Below are 19,682 nucleotides of genomic sequence, written 5' to 3' on the forward strand. Positions count from 1 at the left end.
GGTGCACACTCGTCCTGGTGGGTCGGGGCTCATGGTACCTTGGGGCGTGCGCCCAGGGCTCTCCCCGCAGATTCTCAGGGCTCCTGGTGGTGCTCTGGGCTCAGGGCTGCGTTAGAGGCCCTTTTCTGTGGGAGACGCTGTAAATTTCAACTGTGAACTTTGGATGACAAGGCTCCTAGTCAGGGCGTTAACCTACTGGCTTCCTTTCGGAAGGATCGGGTGATAGGATTTCACGTTCTTGGACCAAACGCCGGGGAGATCACCCAGGGGTTTGCCGCTGCCATGAAGTGTGGGCTCACAAAGCAGCTGCTGGATGACACCATTGGGATCCACCCCACGTGCGGAGAGGTGCGCCCGCCGGGGCTCCGGGGATGGGGAGGGGCCCGCTGTCCTTCAGCTGTGTGCTCTCGAGGGCGATGTCAGCGTCATGTTCAGGACGAGTCCTCCTAAAGCGGGCGTCCGCACAGCTGCATGTGAATCGCTGTCTTTCCTCCCCTGGGCAGGTGTTCACCACCTTGAAGATCACCAAGGCATCAGGACTGGACATCACGCAGAAGGGCTGCTGAGGCTAGGCCCTGCCGCCCCGTCCCGTCTGCCCCACGTCGGTGAGACAGCGCATGTGGCTCAGGAAGCCCACGTGCTGCCGGGGGACAGGAGGCGGGACGGCGCGGGGGGCCCACCGCCCGGCTGGGCTGACGGGAGGGCAGACTCGCTGCCTCCTTGACGTCTTCGCTCAGAGCCGCCAGGTGAGCCAAGACTGACCTCTGCCCGCCAGCTCCTCCACGAGGCCTTTCACGACTGACTCATCCGAGTCAGCACTCATGCTTGCTGTGGTTTGACCCCCTCCCTGTTGCTTCCACGGAAGCAGTCTCTGTTATGAAACTGACTCAACTGGGCGTGTTCAGCATGTTGATCTTCAGAGTAATATTAAAACGTTCTCAGTACTATATTATGTGAAATCTAATTTAAAGCTATTTAAAATGGTTCTGTTCAGTCTGTTTACTCACAGCCTGGTTCAGCAAATGACCAGGTGATGTCAGGGGCTTCCCTTGGGGTGTGCACACCTGTTGGCATCTAAAAGGGCTGGAGGCGGGCAGCCTTCCCCAGGGAGGAGCCTGTTTCCCCCACCGAGCAGACCTCCCAGCCCCAAGTCCGGGGTTCAGATGGTGATGCGGTCCTGGGCTCGCTGCCACCCACTGGCCCACTGGTCCTGTGGTCAGAACTTCTTTTTAAAAGAAACTTTAGGCCAGTAAGCAGGTCGGGGTCACCGTCTGTGGACGGGGTGCTTGCTGCCCTCCCCAGAGGCGGCAGAGGGGGCTGCAGAGGGCCTGGGCACCCGGCTTACCGGTCTCGGGGTCCAGTTACTGAGGAGACGTGAGCAGGCGAGGCAGGGGAGCGATTGCCGTGGAGGCAGCACGGGGACCCGCAGGAGATGCGGTTGGTTCCTGCGTGTGGGCTGGCGGCAGTCCAACAGGGTGTAACACAGGTGGAGTGTTTTCTCTTACTTGTTGGAACACTTTTCATAACGGCCGTTTTAACATCTTGGCCAGGTAATACTGCTGTCTGTGTTGTCTCGGCATTGGCATCTAGTCACCATCTCTTCTCCTGTAAGTAGATTTTCTCCTAGGATTACACAGTGTAACCAGCTGAGATTTATGTCTGGAATGCAAGAATGGTTCAACATGCAGAATCCAATCGGCGTAGTATACCTCATCGACAGAAGGAAGAAGAATCACATGATGATATCAGTTGATGCTGAAAGAGCATTTGACTAAATTCAACACACTGTCCTGATTAAAAAGTACTCAACAAACTAGGAATAGAAGAAAACTACCTCTGTGTAACAAAAGCCATTTGTGAAAACCCCACAGTGATCATCTAACAAGACAAGGCTGCACCCTTTTGCCACTTCTGTTCACCAGAGTCCTTATTAAAAGTTCTATGCAGAGCAATTAGGCAAAAAAATAGAAGTATAATCATCTCCATTCACAGATGATGGGGTTGTAGATGTAGCAAATACTGAAGATGCCTCACGCACAGACACAGAGCCGTCGGACCTGGTGAATGAGCTCAGCAGGTCGCAGGATGCGAAATCAACACCAGGAAGTCCGGTGAAAGTCTGTACACCAACCGTGATCCATCTCAAAATGAAGAAAATGATTCCACTTACAATAGCCCCCAGAAGAAGAAAATTCATAGGAACTAAATTAACCAAGGAGATGGAGCAGTTGTACAGTGAAAACTACAAACTGTTGAGGAAAAGAAGACAAGTAAGTGGAAAGACAGCCTGTGTTTATGGATTAGGAAACTTAATACTGTTAACATGTCAGTTGTGCCTGAAGCAATCTACATATTCAGGTTCTGTAAAAAACCCAGCAATGACTTTTGCAGAAATGGAAGAACCCATCCTGAAATTCCCGTGGAACCCGAAGGGGATTCTGAACATTCAGAACAACCTTGAAAAAGCACAGAGTTACAAATCACACACTTCCTGTTTTAAGGTTTACTGCAGATCCTCAGCTGTGAGAACAGCGTGGTCCCGGCACAGAGGGGGCCATGCAGAGAACAGGGAAGTCAGGGCTCACACGTCAGGTCGGGGGGATGGTGGAAACAGCGCTTAGACCCTTTCATAGGAAAGAGTCTTCTTTCTACCCCTGGCGCTGGGAAACCACACCGAAGGGTAACGTCAGGTCTCTGCTAACATCATTACAAACGTCAGCTGAAAGCGGGTCAGAGACCTAGACGTAAAAGCAAAAGCCACAGAGCTTACAAGAAAACCCAGGGCAAACGCTTCATGACACTGGATTTGGCAGTGACTCTTGATGTGACAAAAGGCACAGGAAACAAGGAAAAATGGACAGATTGGACCTCAGGGGTGTTTAAAACTTTGTGTGGTCAAGGACGCCAGGACACTGTGTACAGAGTAAAAAGACAAACCCCGGAATGAGAGGAGAGATTTTTCAGGACACATATCTGATAATACTCCAGAATGTAATATCTGGAAAATATTGAGAAACTTCCAAAACCCAATAACATAGAAGCAAACCCCCAGGTTGAAAATGGGCAAAGGACTTTAGCAGACATTTATCCACAGAAGATGCACAAATGGCCAGCACGTCACCAGAGGAACGGAGATCAAAGCTCAGTGAGCTACCACCCTACGACCATCAGGGTTGTTGTTCAGTTGCTAAGTCAGGTCTGACTCTCTGTGACCCCGTGGACTGCAGCACGCTAGGCTTCCCTGTCCTTCACTGTCTCCCAAAGTTTCCTCACATTCATGACCATTGACTTGGTGATGCCATCCAACCATCTCATCCTCTGTCATCCCCTTCTCCTCCCACCTTTAATCTTTGCTAGCATCAGGGTCTTTTCCAATGAGTCGGCCCTTCACATTAGGTGGCCAAAGTATTGGAGCTTCAGCTTCAGCATTAGTCCTTCCAGTGAATACTCAGGGTTTATTTCCTTTAGGATTGATTGGTTTGGCACTGAACTATACACTTTAAAATGGTCAAGATGGTTTCTTTTTTGTGTATTTTATCACAATTTTTAAACTGCATTTAATTGTGTGTCAGTTATGCCTTAATAAAGTTGACCTAAAGAAACAAACCAACAGCTTTTTTTAAAAAAGCCCAAGACCAGATGGTGTAGTTCTGTGAAACATTAAAGAAGTAAGTATTAACAGCAATTCCTCTCAAAATCTTCCAAAACGCTGAAGAGAGACCACTTCCTAAGTCATTCTACGTATCACCTGCTACCAAAGCCGGATGGAGACCCAACCAGCAAACCGCAGACCAGTACCCCGATGATTACAGGTGCAAAGGTCCTCGACAAGATAGTAGTACCCAACTAGATCCAGCAAATCTCTAAAGGATTATATGCGAAGTGAATATTCCCAGGGTGCGAGGGTGTTTCACAATAAGGAACTCAATCAATGCAACATACCGCATTAATAGAATGACGGGCGGAAACTATGTAACCATCTGGGTTGGTACGGAAAAAGCATCTGGCAAAATCCAACACAATAAAGCCCCAGGTGAAAAACCCACAGATCACACCGTCCTCAGTATTGAGAGACAAGACGGAAAGGATTTTTTCTCTAAGATCAGGACAAGATAAAGATGCCTGCTTTGCCTACCGTTCATTCAACTCGCCCTGGAGTTCAGAGAGAGTAATCAGGCAAGAACAAGAAACAAAAGGCGTCTGCATTGGAAAGGAAGAGGTAGACTTGTGTCCCTGTTCACAGACGCCACGAGACTGGGCTCGGTGACCCCACTCTCTGTGCCTTCTCTGTCTGTGGGCCTGTCTGGTCGTGGGCATTTTAGAGTAAATGTTCAGTTGATCGCGAGCCGTCGGAGCCTCCTAACCTGAGGCCCGAGGCCCTCTGACCCTCTCTGCTGTGCGTGCTCTGCTCCAGACGCGTGTCTTCAGTTACTGTTGATGTCCCAGTGGCGCCCGCACCCCCGTCTAAGGCCAGGTGTCACGCACTGGACCTCAGACCCAGATGTTTACCTGCTCAAGTCGGGGTGGGGGGCCCCGCAGAAGGGCAGAGAGGCTGACCGAGACTGGACTCGTGGTCTCCCTGCAAGGCCGCATCTGGTCCCCCGTGGTGGCCTGCGCGCCCCTCTGGCCTCGGTGCGCACAGCTTGTGACTTTCGCCTGAATGTCCCTTGCACCCGCCCCTTAACCCCATCCGCCCCGTTATCCACCGCCTCCCTCCCGGGACCACGTCTCTCCTTGAATGAGCTCTGCCGGCCGCCGGGTCCACCCCCGGGGCTCCCGGCCTGCTCGCCTCCTTCTCCACACAGATGCCAGGTGTTTCCAAGCACATCTTGTCACTGCTGTCCCCACTGACCACCCAGAGCAGCCTGCGGCACCCCCAGCCCGCCCTGGCCTCACCCGGCCCACGCTCTCGCCGGCGGAGGCCTCCTCTCAGTGCTGGTGTTAGACCGTCAGGCTGCAGTGGAGGCGATGGGGCAGAAGAAACCAGGATCATGGAGCCCCACCTGCTGGCAGGTCTGCCGTCACCTGGGCGGGAGCCCCAGGCCCCTGGGCACTGTGACCTCACCAGTGTGACAGGGCCCTTGGGAGTCCCTCCCGCGCCGGCCACGGGGTGCACACGTGGCTCTCCAGGAGGGTTGTGAGCACTGGGCCCTGGCAGGGTTGGGGGGTCTCACCTGGCGCCCCTTCCAGCCGCGACCCCGGGACGACCTCAGGGGGCTTGTCCCCAGGCAGGTGGCGCTCTCCCTGGTGGACGCTCTCCTGCCCGCGCTCCTTGGGACGTCCGGACGCTCAGGGCCCTGCACAGCCGCGGGCCTCCTGGGGGTGACTGGGCTCCACCGTCTGCCGGCCTCCTTCCCCGTCTTGCTCACTCTGCCCCTCGCTTCGTTTCCATCTTCGGGGACAACGGGCTTGGCCCTGCGCGAACCTCTGGACCCCAGCAGGCTGCTGCCCCCAGCCCACCGCTGCAGGGGCTGACTCTTCACTGCTAACCCAGCGATGGGATGGCCCCCAGCCCCACCTGGAGGGGCTGCCTCCGCCTCAGGGCAGGGAGGCCTGAGGGGAAGGGGTCCCTGCCTCAGGGCAGGGAGGGCTGAGGGGAGGAGGAGGGGGTCCCCGCCTCAGGGCAGGGATGGCTGAGGAGAGGAGGAGGGGGTCCCCGCCTCAGGGCAGGGATGGCTGAGGGGAATGGGGTCCCCGCCTCAGGGCAGGGACGGCTGAGGGGAGGAGGAGGGGGTCCCCGCCTCAGGGCAGGGATGGCTGAGGGGAATGGGGTCCCTGCCTCAGGGCAGGGATGGCTGAGGGGAGGAGGAGGGGTCCCCGCCTCAGGGCAGGGATGGCTGAGGGGGGGGTCCCCGCCTCAGGGCAGGGATGGCTGAGGGGAGGAGGAGGGGATCCCCGCCTCAGGGCAGGGACGGCTGAGGGGAATGAGGTCCCCGCCTCAGGGCAGGGACAGTTGAGGGGAGGAAGAGGGGGTCCCCACCTCAGGGCAGGGACAGCTGAAGGGAACAGGATCCCCATCTCAGGGCAGGGACGGCTGAGGGGAGCGGGTCCCCACCTCAGGGCAGGAACTGCTAAGGGGAGGAGGAGGGGGTTCCCACCTCAGGGCAAGGACGGCTGAAGGGAACAGGATCCCCACCTCAGGGCAGGGACGGCTGAGTGGAGGGGGTCCCCGCCTCAGGACAGGGACGGCTGAGGGGAGGGGGTCCCCACCTCAGGGCAGGAACTGCTGAGGGGAGGAGGAGGGGGTCCCCACCTCTGGGCAGGGATGGCTGAGGGAAGGGGGTCCCCACCTCAGGGCAGGAACTGCTGAGGGGAGGGGGTCCCCACCTCAGGGCAGGAACTGCTGAGGGGAGGGGGTCCCCACCTCAGGGCAGGAACTGCTGAGGGGAGGGGGTCCCTACCTCAGGGCAGAGACGGCTGAGGGGAGGAGGACCGGGAAGAGGGGTCCCCATGAGGTTCCCCTTGGGCCTCATCCTGCATCGTGCCCCCAGTAAGCCCCTGGACTGGAGCCCCATGTCGGGGCTGCTCCCGAGACCCTCCGGGTCAAGGCCGTGGACGTGAGGGTGGAGGCAGGCCCTGCCATCTACACCGTCCGCTCCCCTCCCACCCCCGGTCCTCGTGCTGAGCTGGGGTCCCGGCCTGGTACGCTCCCCACTGCTCGTCTGTCAGCAGACTGGTCGATTCCCAGCCCGGTGGGGACACCGCAGGGCAACAGACCCCGGAGCCTCACCCTAACGCCCGCCCTCCCCTGCGTCACCTCAGCCCGGCCCCTCTTGGGCTGCAGCCAGGGCTCAGGTCAAGGTCAGCCGGAGAAGGAGCTTCTCTTTACTGTTTGTTTGTCTGCATCGCTTGGCACCTGGCCTCTTAGCTCCCAACTAGGGATGGAACCTGTGCCCCCTGCACTGGGAGAGTGGAGCCTTAACCACTGAACCACCAGGGAAGTCCCGAAGAAGGAGCTTTCTTTCCGCCCAGGTGGGTTGTTCACCGCTTCCAGGCCTTGTGTGTGCTCTGCTCCCACACGTGTGGCTGTGGGTGCTCGGACCCCGTGCAGGGTCCTCGGAGCCGAGGTGCCCACCAGCCCAGCCCCACGCAGCCACTCCCACAGCCCCTCCCCGGCCAGGAGGGCCTCATGCCGGGTGCTGAGCCACGGGGCTCAGGGGCTGCAGAGTCACCAATTGTGACCTCGGGGGCTCTGATGCTGGGTAAGGCTGTGGGCCTGGCCCCCACGTCCTGGGCCCAGAGCCTGGTGGTGCATGACAGCCAGGAGCATGGACAGCGTTCACCTCCCCCAGATTCATCACACAGAGTGGTCAGTGAGTACCTAGGCCTGGGGGTCCACTCACCCACACCTTCCTGGCTGCAGGGGGACCAGCCCTCACATCAGCGTCCTCCTGGGCCGGGTCACTGCTGGGCACTCTGACCCACACCCGACAGCGTCTCCGCTGGGATGGGGGCGGCAGCCTGGACCCGCCGGGGCCTCCCTGCCTGTGGAAGCAGACTCCCCGCAGTACACAGGCCCAGGCCCATAACTGAGAGGGTCTGCAGGTGACCCAGGCAGGTGTGGGGACCCCTCCCTGCCTCCTCTAGGCCCTGGGTTCCCGCAGCAGGGCCATGTCCTCTGTGGTCACTCTAGGGTGCCCTCTGTCACCCAGCTGCTCCAGGACTGTGGGAGCCATGTGGCCTGGACGCCACCTCTTCCCCCACACGCTGTGGGGTGGGAGGCGGAGCTGCAGGCAGGGCAGTTCCCCTCAGAGCCTCAGACACCCTGTGGGTCCACCCCATCCTGGACCTGGGTCCCCCTGCCCACATCCCGGCCTGGCTCCCAGGGGAGGGGTTGAAGGCCTTACCCGATAGCATAGGGTCCTGGGCGAGTCTCTGCTGCCCTCATACCAGCCCAGGCCCCTTGCCCGAGGCCTGCCCTGGTGCAGAGAGGGGGCTCCCCTGCCCCTAGGGGACCAAGGCTCCTGGGGGCCCAGCCCCCGCCCGGTAAAGAAGCGCTTGTTTCTCCGAGGCTTCTCTCCAGACTTCAGGAGATCCAACAGCAAAGTGTGGTCACAGGAACACAGCTGCTGCAACTCAGACTCAGAGAAGCAGGGGGCAGCGTCCCCCCGAGGGGTGGACAGGCGGTGATGCAGGCCAGAGGGCCCCCCGGGAGCTGTGTGCCCGCGTGTGTGTGCGCGTGTGTGGTCAGACCCGGTGCTGGGAGCCTGAGCGGCCTTCGCCCTCGGGGTCTGTGGCTCAGCGGCTTCCACAGCAGGGGTGGGGGTGACAGGCCCCCACTGCTGCGAGACGATGTGTTTGGGAGCTGCTCCCTTGGCTCTGCGGGGCTGGGGGTGAGAAGGCGGGAAAGAGGCCTCCAGGACTCATCCCTCCAGCCCCTCCAGGCCCTCCAGGGGCGGTGCGGTGGGGAGCAGGCCTCGCAGCTGTCCCAGCCGCCCCATCCGAGTCTCCAGTGGGGGCCGCTTCAAGTGCGCCAGCTCCCGGGCAACCTGTCACCTGGTGCTATCGGTCCCACCAGTGTCTGCATGGCCCCCCGCCTGGAACCAGGGTCCCCCTATGCCAGGAGGGGGCTGGCAGGTGGCTGGCTTCAGCCTGCGAAGGTCACCTGGACGGTGACATGGCCGCATGAGCATAGCCACTGGGACGAGGGGCTCACGAGCCCCTGCGGTCAGGCCTTAAGCCCAGTCCTCCTCGGCCCCGACTTGGGTGGTCCTTATGCTTGTCTTATCCTTTGAAAGAGAACTACTCATGACTGTGGGGCAGGGAAAGTGGCCCAGCCACTCGAAAGCTGTGGGGCAGATCTCTTTAAAACTAAAACAACGGGCTTCCTTCAGCCCGGCGACTGCCCTCTCAGCGTGTGCAACAGAAAAACAGGGACGCATCTTTGTGCAGAAACCTGTGCATGAACATCCACGGCAGCTTTATTCATAATGACCCAGCCTGGGGGCTCCTGGGGCCCAGAGGGAGACAGTCAGTCCAGCCCAGCCCTGGGCAGGAGCCCCTGCAGACCTGGCCCGGAGACGGCACAAGGCAGCCCGTCTCCTGAGGGTGCCAGCCGCACCTTTCTGCCTGTGCAACCCTGTGCGGCCATGGCCCCACATGGCCCAGAGAGACCCGAGGTGGCCCCGGCCGGGCTGCAGTGGGGGTGGATGCGGCTGCTGGTGGGGGGCAGCACCTAGGACCTGCAGGGCCGGTCAGCTGAGGGCCCCTTTGACTGTGGGGGCGACTCAGAGCTGCGCTTGGTGTAGAGCTGCGTGCACACATGTGTACACACACACATGTGTACACACACACACAGATTGTGGGGGCGACTCAGAGCCGTGCATGGTGTAGAGCTGCACACACACATGTACACACACACACGTGTACACACACACACATATGCACACACAGATTGTGGGGGCGACTCACAGCTGTACATGGTGTAGAGCCGCATGCGCGCACACACACACTTGCACGCACACACGTTTACACATACGCATATACACTGACACACCAGAGCAGGCCTTGTGGAGCAGCGTGCTGAGCACTGGGGGACTCACAGCCTTCCCAGGCGCCCTGTCTCCGTGCGCTGTCGGGGAAGCCTTGCTGTTCGAGTCCTGACTGGCTCCTCCAGCCTCTCTTTCAGCTCCGGCTGAAGGGCACACCCCAGCATAGCCTCCTTCTGTGATGGACCTGAAGGCCCCCAAGAAGTCCCGCCAGGGAAAGAAGAGTAAGGCCAGGACGCAGGAGAAGTTTGCCAGGAAGTTTCCATACAGGTATAGACCCCGAGCCCAAGCCAGGCAGGTCCCCCCTTCTGCAGGCCCCCACCCCAGGAGCACCCTCTGGGAAACATGCGGGAGTGGGTGGGGGTCTCTGTCCATAGGGGACCCTGAGCTGCTCCATGCTCCCTGATGGCAGGCTCCACACCACCCCTTCCCCCTGAGCTGAGGGGCCCAGGACCCCTGGGTCCTGTCGCCAGTTCACCACACCTGCTCCAGCGGGGGGTGTGATGGGGTCCAGGTGTAGGGGGCGGGGCAGGAGTCCACAGAACGGTGGGCAGCGGGGAGCCAGCAGAGACCTCAGGCTGAGCGGCGTGGGGCCTCCGCCGGGCTGCCTGCTTCTCTGTGTTGAGGGGCCTAGGAGGGAGAGGGTGAGGGTCAGGGAGGGCTGCAGGCAGCCCAAGCCCAGCCTTGGGGGCCACGGCCTCCTCACGGCTGCCCACGCAGGGGCACCTGCTCTCAGCTCACACCTCGGTCTGTCACCGCGGCCCAGTGTGGCACACACGTGGCCGCGTGGCCCTTAGTGAAGCAAGAGGGGTCTGGGGCAGGGGGCCGGCCCACAGGGCTGCAAGTCAGCCGCCCGCCCAGATCTCAGCTCCACTGCTTCCGAGCTATGTGATCTCAGGGCAAGTCACTTGGCCTCTCTGCGCCTCAGTCTGCCCATCCGTAAAGTGTCCCAGCAAAACCTGCCTCCCAGCACGGTTCTCGAATGTCCAGAGCCCCTTCGTACGACTGGGCCAGAGCCCCCAAGGCCGCCACTGCCCGCAGGTTCTCCTGGCTGACGGAGACCAGCTCGGAGCCCCTGCAGCTCTGGGAGTTCACGAAGATGAGCAGCTTGCTGAGGGAGCAGCTGCCCCTGCAGAAGACGCTGCTGCCCACAAGGTCCATCCCCGTTCGAGGGTGAGTCTCAACCCCAGGGCCGCTGCGCCGCCCGGGGACCAGGCCCGGTCCCCACCCCGGTCCCCAAGCAGACACAGCACGTCCGGGCCGAGGACGTCGAGCCCCAGGGAGACCCACAGTCACTCCCAAACGCCCCGCACATGCAGCGACACACCCGGCGCCCGCACACAAACGCAGACGCACAGTCGCCCTGACCCAGACTGTCACTCTGTGGTTAGACAGGAAGGGCCCCAGCCTGCCCATCACTCACACCGACGTGAGTGGGCATGGGGCCTCCGGGCCAGGGCTGTGTCTTCTCCACTGTACTCCCGGGCCTCTGAACCTCTGCTCCTCTGGGCTGACGGGCTGGGCCGCAGCTTCTCCCGTGGAAGGGTCTGTCATGTCAGGTCCTCTGAGAGCCTTCAGGCCGTGTGGCCAGGTCCTGTGCCATGGGCAGGGGGCGGGGGCTGAGGCCTGCCCCCAGGATCGCCCTGCCTTGCACCCTGAGCCCTGGCAGTGGGCAGATCACCCCGGTACTAAAGGCTGAGTTTATCTGACGGGTAATGCAGCCCCTGAGATGGGGGAGATGGAGGGGGGGAGGGTGGTCTCGGGGGGAGGTGGCACCCGCTGTGGCTTGCCCCCAGGCTGGTGGGCCTGTGTCTGGGCTGGCCAGAGGACGGGAGGTGTCCGCTGCTGGACGTCCGGGCAGGAGGCGGATGGGGGAGGATGTGTCCCGGGAGCAGAGCCGTGGCTGTGGCCCCGGCCGGCTCCTCTGGCCTGGGGCCAGGCCGGCTCCCCGGGGTCAGCGTGGGGCTCTGTGTGGCTTCTCCAGGCTGGGGGCCCCGGATTTCCCACCTCCGTCCTGCCTCCAGCCGCCGCCGTCACCACCAAGCAACCTCTGGGAGCTGGCACTGCTGACCCACCGCTTCCCCAGGCCCGTGGCCCCCTCGCCCGCCCCCCGGAGCCTCGCTTTGCACTGCCTGTCTCTGGGCCACTCAGCCCCCAGGCGCTTGGAATAGTGGCCACTGGGAGCTCCCTCTGGGCTGAGGTGACCTATGGGGAGGCGAGGAGCCCCTGAGAGGTCGCCCACGAGTACACGCTGCAGGTTCACAGCCCCTGGATGGTCGTCTGCATGCCGGTCCCACATTCTCATCCATAAAGTGCGGTGATGGTCAGCCCTACAGAGTGTGAGTGTCATTTCCTCGCATTCACCCCCAAATATGCTCAGGTGTCTGAGATACCTAGGTGACGATACTCTGGAATAGTTCTGGGTACACTGGAATAGTGCTTCAGGGGCGAGCTCGTGAAGGGAAACCACCTACGTATTGTTAGTGGGCACCTTTTTGCCACAGCTGCACCCCGGAGAAGAAGCAGGAAGAGGCAGTCTTTCCACCCCAACTGGGACAGTCTAGGAAGGGTGCTCAGGCAGTTCTTAAAGCACAGCAGTCTACAATGCTGGTGCCACGTGTGTGTATTAGGAAGTGATGTGTGTGTGTGTGTGTGCACGTAGGGGTGCACAACTGTGTGCTTGCTGCATGTGTATACGCCTGTCACAACTTGGGTAGAAAAGCACGCACCCCAGGGCAGCGGCAGCCCCAGGCACAGGGCTTGGCTGAGCTGGTGTGGCTTTAGTGCTTGGCCCAGGCAGAGTTGAAGGATAGGTGTTCCCCAGTATCACTGCCCCCTGCCTCGAGCCACAATGTGGCACCCCCCCATGTGTCCACGCTCCAACCCCGCCCCCACACAGCCTCTGACACCTGTGCCCTGCTGGGAAGGTGACCCAGGCTCAAGACCAGACCACCTCAGACCCCAGAACAAATGGCAAAAGGAGGTACAAACCCATATTTCACAAAGTAACAAAATGCATTTATTTCAAACACCTGAGCTCCCCGGCTCACCACAGCCCTGTCTAGTCCGCTTCTATATTGCCTAAGGGTCTCTGCATATGGTGGACCACCGAGCATCTGGCTGGACTGAGACCAAGAAGGGGCCAGAACAGGGCGCCCGTAGGGCGCACCGAGTGCCGGGGTCCTCAGGGTTCCCAGGTGGCAGGTTGCAGCCAGCCTAGCTGGAGACAAGGCCGGCCGGTCCCTAGGTCTGGTCAGGGGGTGCTTCTCTCCTTGGCCGTGGCCGCAGTGACCAGGGCAGGTGAGGTGGGGAGGGCCCTGGGGGTCAGGGGGCCAGCGAGGAGCCAGCATTCTGATCTTGCGCCTTGGTTAGGTTCAGGACAGACGACAAAACACAGGCACTCGCAGCCTAAAAGCCTATTATTCCATCCTCCGGGGTCCTGGGGACGCACCCGCCGGCCGGCGAGCTTCAACGAGGCCGTCGTCAGGCACCCAGGGGTCCAGCCCCCAGAGGTGAGGCGGGCTGCGCCAGGACGCGGTCAACCCAGGGGGGCGAGCGCAGGGCCGTCTCGGAGTGCACCCCGGGCCGCGGGCTAGCGCAGCCGCAGGTAGGAGGGGACGGAGTAGTTGAAGAGCAGAAAGTCCATCTTGTAGAGACCGAAGAGGCGCCGCTGGTAGAAGGGGCTGATGTCGCGGAAGAGGCGCTCGGCCCGGTCGCGCGCGGCGGCCCGAGCCCCCGGCGGCGGCTCGGGGAAGCGCAGGCCGGGCGCGCCCGCCAGTCCCAGAACGAAGGCCGCGTCCTCTGCCAGCGTCTCGAACTTGCCCACCACGTCGTAGCGCAGGCGGCACGGGTGACAGAGCGCGTGGGCGCGCTCCCAGTGCTCGTTCAGGGGCCCGTCGCGGCGCGTGCGCGGGTCCAGCAGGTAGGCCAGGAACTCGGCGAAGCGCACGTCGTGGCCGCGGGCCAGCGCGTCTGGGCTCGGGCGCGGCCGCAGGCGCCGCACGATGTTGGTGCCGAAGCGGCGCTGGAAGGCGGCGCCCCAGGGCCGCTGCAGCTTGTTGCGGTAGGCCGAGGCCAGGCGCTCGAAGGGCTCGCGTACGAAGAGGAAGGCCAGGTAGGTGCGCAGACGCCGGTTGACCTCGGCCGGGCTGAAGTCGGCCAGCGAGGGCAGGCGGCCGGGCGCGTGCGCCTCGGGCGCGGGGATGGCGCGCGGGTCGCCGGGGCCGCGGCCGCTCAGCGCCAGCAGCACGCGCTTCCAGTTGGTGCAGGCCACCTTGGGCACGTAGCAATAGAGGAGGCCGTGCGCGTCGTCCACCAGGACGTGCCTCAGGTCCTCGGGCCTCAGCAGGCGCTGCCTCCGGGTGTGGCGGCTGCAGGCGCGGCGCAGCAGGTCTCGCCGCTGCCGGTGCACCTCGGCCAGGGCGGAGCGCGGGCCCTGCGGGGACAGGACCAAAGAAGGCGGCGCGGGAGCCCGGGTGAGGGGCAGTGAGCCTACCCCTGGCCGAGGGGCGGGGGAGGATGTGACTGATCGCGTGCAGAGCACTCGCCGCCCCGCCCCCTCGGGGATCTCCACCTACACCGGACCCCTCCCATCAGCAACACAAGGGCAGAGATCCAGGTGACCCTCCTGCCCCTGATGGAGCAGGGCCTGTACCTGGCAGGTGCTCAGTAGTGCTGAGGACACCTTCAGGGGCGTGTGTGAGCTGGGCCTGTGTGCTCAGTTGGCACACACTGGGAACAGCGTGTGGCCCCCCAGGCTCGGGGGTGGAGGGGGGCTTCCCTTTGCGTCCCTCCTGCTGTGGGTGGCGCACAGCCCGCTGCTCATTATGTCCCCCATGCGGAACGGTGCCTCACAGAGCCTGGCATAGTCCACACCTGGAGGGCCGGGCGGGCAGATGGGCGGCTGGACACCCCCAGGTCTCTCCCTCTGCCCCCAGCGTTTGCCCTGTCACAGCCCGGCCTTCACTCCCTGGCCAGAGCCCGAGGTGGCCACAGCCCCAGGTCCACACAAGCTCCGGCCACTGTGGCTGGAAGCAGGGAGGGAGGGAGGCCCACCTACCTGGTCCAGGTCGTAGAGCGTCTGCAAGGGGCTCCTCCTCTTCCCGCCAAACCAGCTGGTACTCACGGTGCTGCTCTCAAACGCTGGGGGCAAGGGAGAAGCATTCGCCGCGGCACCAGACAGACTGGCCGTGGCCCTAGGGGCTTGGACGACTCGTCTGGGCACACTGCATCCACCCCTGGGACTCAGTACCCCCGTGTCCCGCCTGCCTCGGGCATCACTGACAAGGTCCCTGTCCACCAGGGCAGGGAGCTTGGTGTCACTCCTTCCTGGTGTCCTGCCCTCCAGAGCTGCAGGGGGCCGGGTGGGAGCAAACAAGGGGAAAAGTGAAACCACCGCCCTCTGGGAAGGCCCTGACCACCCAGCCCCACCCGCCTCCACCTGCCTCCATCTCCACCCTGCCTCTGCCAACCACATCCGTGCAGCCTGAGGGTGAGGGCCCAGTGGGGAGTCCAGGCCAGCCTCTTCTGGCCACGGGGGGCAAGCAGCAGCAGGGGCCGCACCACCAAGCTGCCGGCTCTCTGGTGGCAGGGCAGGTGACCAGGTCAGGTGGCCTCTGGGGACCCCCGCAGGGGCTTGTCCCTCTCCTGCTGGGGTGTGTCCCGCCTTCCAGTACATTCAGATTTCACTGACAGCGTCCAAGTGTAGGGACGCTCTCTGTCTCATCGCTATATTCCTCAGTCTTCCCCAAACCACCACAGTCTCATATTTGTCTTAGATAGGATTATACTTAACCAATAAAATCTAATAAGTTTTAATGCCTTTAAAAATATCACCGAAGTTGGCAAGTCTTTGGTTAGACTGACCAAGAAAAAAAGAATGAAGATTCAAATTACAAAAAAAATGGAAATGAAAGACGTGATGTTAGTACTGGACCTTATAGAAATAAGGCTTCCCCGGTGGCTCAGGTGGTAAAGAATCTACAATTGAGGAGATCCAGGTTTGATCGTTGGATTGGGAAGATCCCCTGGACAAGGAATGGCAACCCACTCCAGTATTCTTGCTGGGAGAATCCCATGGACAGAGGAGCTTGGAGGGCTACATCCATGGGGTCACAAAGAGTCTGACATGACTGAGCGACTAAGTTTGACTTTCCTAAAAATAATATAGCTAAGAACATTTTACATGACTGAGGTTTGCAAATTTAAATGTATTCAATGGCTGTCAAGAATGTATTGAATTCATAAGAATATGGAATATTCACAAGAATATCTTTAATAATTCAGAATCGTGTTAGAAAATAATAAATCCATGAGAAAAATGAAGTTTTTGATGACCCTTGGCTTTCAACAAAATGAGGAGTCTTAAAATGCTGCCAGGATTCAAGAGTTTTCCTTAAGACAAATCTTTGGCAAACAGGCAAACTTGAACAGTTTGGTGAACTGATACGTTGGCAAACTGACCACAAGCAGCGGTTCTCAAACTTGAGCGTGCACAGGGCCTGCTGAGATGCAGGTGGCCTGGCCCCCCGGGTGGGGCCTATGGTCTGCATGCTGACAGTCCAGGCGGCTGCCGGCCTGGGAGCCCCCGAGAGCACCACGGAGCTGCAGCTCTGCCTGGCGGACTTGGTTGAAGGAAAACAAGTCAGCGACAGGCAGACTGGCCTTGCTGGGCCTGCAGAACCCTCCATGTGCACCTGGCTCCCCACCACACCTCTGGCAGCCCAAGAGCCCCTGCCCACTCCAGTCTCCCCAGAACAAGGGCCGGGCTCTGCTGTGACCAAGGCTTTTGGAGGGTGAGGCCCACAGCGCCTGCCTGTGTCCTCACGGTCATCAGTGACCCCCAAGGCGAGCCGCTCTCCTCCAGCTGCCGGCAGGCCCCACATGAGCCCTGGGAGGAGGGCTCTGCCTCACCTCTTTCCGGTGGGGATGGAGACCCTGAAGGGGGTTGAGGAAAGGCTGGTGCCCCCCGGGGTGGGGCAGGCGGAGCAACAAGCCAGGCCACCTCTACCCCAGGCCCACGACTCAGAAGCTCCCAGCCTATTGGAAACACCAGCCCTTGGGTGGAGCCTCTCCTTTCCCAGCCAGACCGCAGCCCGAGGGAAAGCGGGTCCCACACCAGCCCCCAGGAGCCAGTGGGTGGAAGGGGAGAGGTCCCGGAATAGCCAGGGGCAGTGATTACGGGGCTGGGCCACCCCCGCCCCGCTCCACCCTGTCAGCGCAGAACCCTGGTCCGGCAGGGCGGGCAGGCCAGCGAGGAGGAGGGTGAAAGGTCCCGGGTCCAGCCCCCCCACCCCCCCACAGCTGGAGGCTGGGGCTCTGAGGGTAGGGCTGTCCCCAAAGGGCCCCACAGGGCTTCCTGCAGCCTCCGCCCCCATCGCCCCAGTCCCCTGCCTGTGTCCTCAGCCCCCTAGTTCCTCCCCGAGCCTCCAGGTCCCAGGCCTCCCAGCAGAGGGCCAGGGAGGGGCCGGGCCAGCCCAGGGCAGCCACTTGGGCAAAACCACAAGTGGGTTCTGCTTTGACAAAGGAAACAAAAATAGCAGGAGGTTAGAGAGAGAGGGAGAGAGAGAAGGGGGGGAGGAGGGAGGGACTGAGTGCTGCCAGAGACAGAGAGAGCTACCCCGCGGGCAGGGACGGGGGGCTGGGAGAAGGCGAAACAGACTCGGGAAAGCAGTCTGGAGTGGCTCAGAGCAAACCAGCTGGGTGTGAAGGGGCGGCAGGTCGAGGAAGGGAGCTGCCTGTAATCTGGGGGTCCCCAGTGGGCCAGCTCTAGCCTCCCAGGGCCCACTGCACGTGGGCTGGCATGTCCTGGGCAGCACAGGAGTGGCCGGGAGACGGGGGAACCAGGCAGAAGTGCACAGTGCCCCTGCTCTGCTCTGCCATGCCCCCAGGGGTTGGAACTACTGTTATCCCATTTGACAGATGGGAAAACTGAGGCTCAAAGAGGCGAAGAAACATGCTGAGGCCTCACAGCAAGTAAGGGGCCAGGAGCAGGCTTGACGCCAAGCCCCGGTGTGTGTGTGTCCTTAACTGCCAAGGTCTCCTGAAGCCCACTGTGCCCGCACACCACCCTGCCCACCCTCACAGCACCACGGGCCGGGGGGCACCATGCCGCACGGGGAAACCAAAAACAAGCCCCCACTCAGGACAGGCCTGGCGCAGCCGCACTGGGCTCCTTGGGGCTGCCCCTGGGGGGACGCGGTGCTGGGTGACCCCCGCCCAGGGAGCAGAGGTTACTACACAGTTTTCTGGTTAATAAGTGCTAGCCAGGCCAGTGTCGCAAGAGCAGAGTGGCCGGAGCAGCGAGGCCTGGCCCAGTCAGTCCCCCCGCTGACCTGCAGGCCCTCCAAGGATCAAGCCCTTCAGAAGGGAAAATTGATCCTGCTTTTTCCTTTTGGAAGAGTTGTGACCTCTCCACCCTGAGCTCTGCGGCCCCCGGCACGGAGCCCTGATTGGGTGGATCGCTCTGCCTGGGACAGTCACAGGCTTCACTCTCGCCTCGGGCACCGTCTGCTGGCAGAACCCACACCGAGGCCTCCCGCTGGCCAATGGCGAGTCCCAGTTCCCTCCAGAGCCTCGCCCGGGCCTCTCTGCTCCCTCGCTCAGCCCCAGCCTCACTGCCGACCTGCCGCTTTGTGAACACCGAGGGTGCCCTCTGCCTGAGCTGCTTCTCCAGACACCTCTCCTCTTTCAGGTCAAGACTTCTTGTTCGGATCTTCTCTCAAACATCCCGTCAGAAAGAGGGCCTCTCCAGTGACCGGACTGCTGTTAATTTCTTCCTGGCACTCGTTGCTGCTGAGACTGTTTGATTTGTGTGGTGGGTGTCTGGCTGCCCCAGGGGAAGTCGGCTCAGTGAGGAGGGGACTGTCTTGTTTTCCTATAACCCCTGGACCTCGCCTGGCATCTAGGTTGCTGTTCAGTCGCTCAGTCGTGTCTGACCCTTTGCGACCCCATGGACTGCAGCACGCCAGGTTTCCCTGTCCTTCACCATCTCCCAGAGTTTGCTCAAACTTCTGTCCATTGAGTTGATGATGCTGTCCAACCGTCTCATCCTCTATTGTTCCCTTCTCCTCCCACCTTCAATCTTTCCCAGCATTAGGGTCTTTTCCAGTGAGTTGGGAGTATTACAGACTGATGGCCCTTCCTGGCCATGCGGAGAGTACCCCAATTCCTAGCCTGCCACTCAAGGCCACTTATGAGTGGACCTCAACCTTCCTTCCTTCCTGGCCTCCACCGCTCCTCATATGCGCGCACACACACGTGCACACACGCAATCATGCACACACACTGTCACACACACACTCACACCCGGAAAAGGCAAGGTCAGGACAGGCCTCTGCCTGGGCACCTCCAGCCCTCGGAGGCCTGTGCAGCCGGCAGGTCAACGGCCCACGGCCCCCCCTCGGCCTCTGGAGTGAGTCAAGACCCAGCACATGCCGGAGCAGGCACTCGGCGCGGCTGGCACGACGGGCTGCCTGTTTCCCACACCCGACCCTGAGGAGGGTGTTCCGGACCGAGTCCTTCCTGGTGCAAAGCGCGGTGCGCGGAGGGACCCACCCGGACCTGGGCGTCAGGCTGCCACACACCTGCGGCTGCGGACGCTGGGGAGGGGTGGGCTTCCAGGAGCGAAGGGGGTCGAGGCAGAGGAGGCAAAAGACTCTGGTGGCCTAATGCCCTCCTCGGCCATCCACTCACGTGGTCCCTGGGCAGAGGCTGGGAGGCCCGGACCATCCCCCTCCCGGCCTTGGGAGACCGCATCGCGAGCCCTTGCGGGGACCCAGGACGCGGGCGCGGCGTTGTCTTTCTGAGCGCCCCCCACCCCCGCCTGCCCCGTGCCCTAGCCTGGGAGGAGACAGCAAGTGCCCCCACCCGGTCGGGGACCCCCCGGCAGGCACTCACCCGGGCGCAGGGCGCGGGGCGCGGCGCCCAGGAGCAGGAGCGCGGCGCCCAGACACGCGGCCGCCAGCGCGCGCCGCCGCCAGCAGCGCCTAGCCATGCTTGCCGGGAGCGCGCTGCGCTCGGCCGGGCCCACGGGGCCCGCGCTGGACTGGGACCCGGGGCGCGACCTCCGTCCCGCCCCTGGACCCGCCCACGGGCTCGTGCTCAGACCGAACCCGAAACCCGAAACACAGGGCCGCCCAGGATCCGCGCCCCAGGGCTGCGCTTGGATCCGGACCCGGGACCCTCCGGGCGGCG

The 19,682-nt window shown here is 61.7% G+C and overlaps 3 protein-coding genes across 14 annotated transcripts in view; 2 read left to right on the forward strand and 1 right to left on the reverse strand.

Moving 5' to 3' along the window:
* TXNRD3 (thioredoxin reductase 3) overlaps nucleotides 1-947 on the forward strand; it is a 35,467-nt gene extending 34,520 nt beyond the window's left edge. For 5 of the 8 annotated variants that reach the window (XR_014064426.1, XM_081526626.1, XM_081526629.1 and 2 more), the window contains 2 exons: nucleotides 214-348; nucleotides 504-947. Coding sequence is in view for 6 of the 8 variants with exons in the window: in XM_081526626.1 (XP_081382752.1) it covers nucleotides 214-348; nucleotides 504-566 (198 nt within the window). In the remaining 2 variants the exon portion in view is untranslated. The remainder of the gene's footprint in view (nucleotides 1-213; nucleotides 349-503) is intronic. The other 3 variants (XR_014064427.1, XM_081526630.1, XM_081526632.1) reach the window with 1 other exon arrangement.
* A 6,291-nt stretch (nucleotides 948-7,238) lies between these two features.
* C9H3orf22 (chromosome 9 C3orf22 homolog) lies at nucleotides 7,239-11,815 on the forward strand. 4 transcript variants are annotated; one of them, XM_081526635.1, is made up of 4 exons: nucleotides 7,239-7,313; nucleotides 9,617-9,758; nucleotides 10,530-10,661; nucleotides 11,473-11,815. In XM_081526635.1, exons 2-4 carry the CDS (start codon nucleotides 9,670-9,672, stop codon nucleotides 11,657-11,659), a joined length of 408 nt encoding a protein of 135 aa, XP_081382761.1. In that variant the 5' UTR covers nucleotides 7,239-7,313; nucleotides 9,617-9,669; the 3' UTR covers nucleotides 11,660-11,815. The 4 variants fall into 4 exon arrangements, with proteins under 4 accessions (XP_081382761.1, XP_081382764.1, XP_081382762.1 ...); XM_081526638.1 differs by having other exon boundaries at nucleotides 9,629-9,758; XM_081526636.1 differs by having other exon boundaries at nucleotides 7,239-7,309.
* Nucleotides 11,816-12,482: 667 nt separating this feature from the next.
* CHST13 (carbohydrate sulfotransferase 13) lies at nucleotides 12,483-19,553 on the reverse strand. 2 transcript variants are annotated; one of them, XM_081526640.1, is made up of 3 exons: nucleotides 19,386-19,553; nucleotides 14,548-14,630; nucleotides 12,483-13,923 (listed from the first exon to the last, which is right to left on the reverse strand). In XM_081526640.1, exons 1-3 carry the CDS (start codon nucleotides 19,480-19,482, stop codon nucleotides 13,081-13,083), a joined length of 1,023 nt encoding a protein of 340 aa, XP_081382766.1. In that variant the 5' UTR covers nucleotides 19,483-19,553; the 3' UTR covers nucleotides 12,483-13,080. The 2 variants fall into 2 exon arrangements, with proteins under 2 accessions (XP_081382766.1, XP_081382765.1); XM_081526639.1 differs by having other exon boundaries at nucleotides 12,485-13,923; nucleotides 14,548-14,837.
* Between the last annotated feature and the right edge of the window lie 129 nt (nucleotides 19,554-19,682).

Source organism: Giraffa tippelskirchi, chromosome 9 (assembly GCF_054371585.1).
Source record: "Giraffa tippelskirchi isolate mGirTip1 chromosome 9, T2T-mGirTip1v1.2.pri, whole genome shotgun sequence".
NCBI classification, from domain to species: Eukaryota; Metazoa; Chordata; class Mammalia; order Artiodactyla; family Giraffidae; genus Giraffa; species Giraffa tippelskirchi.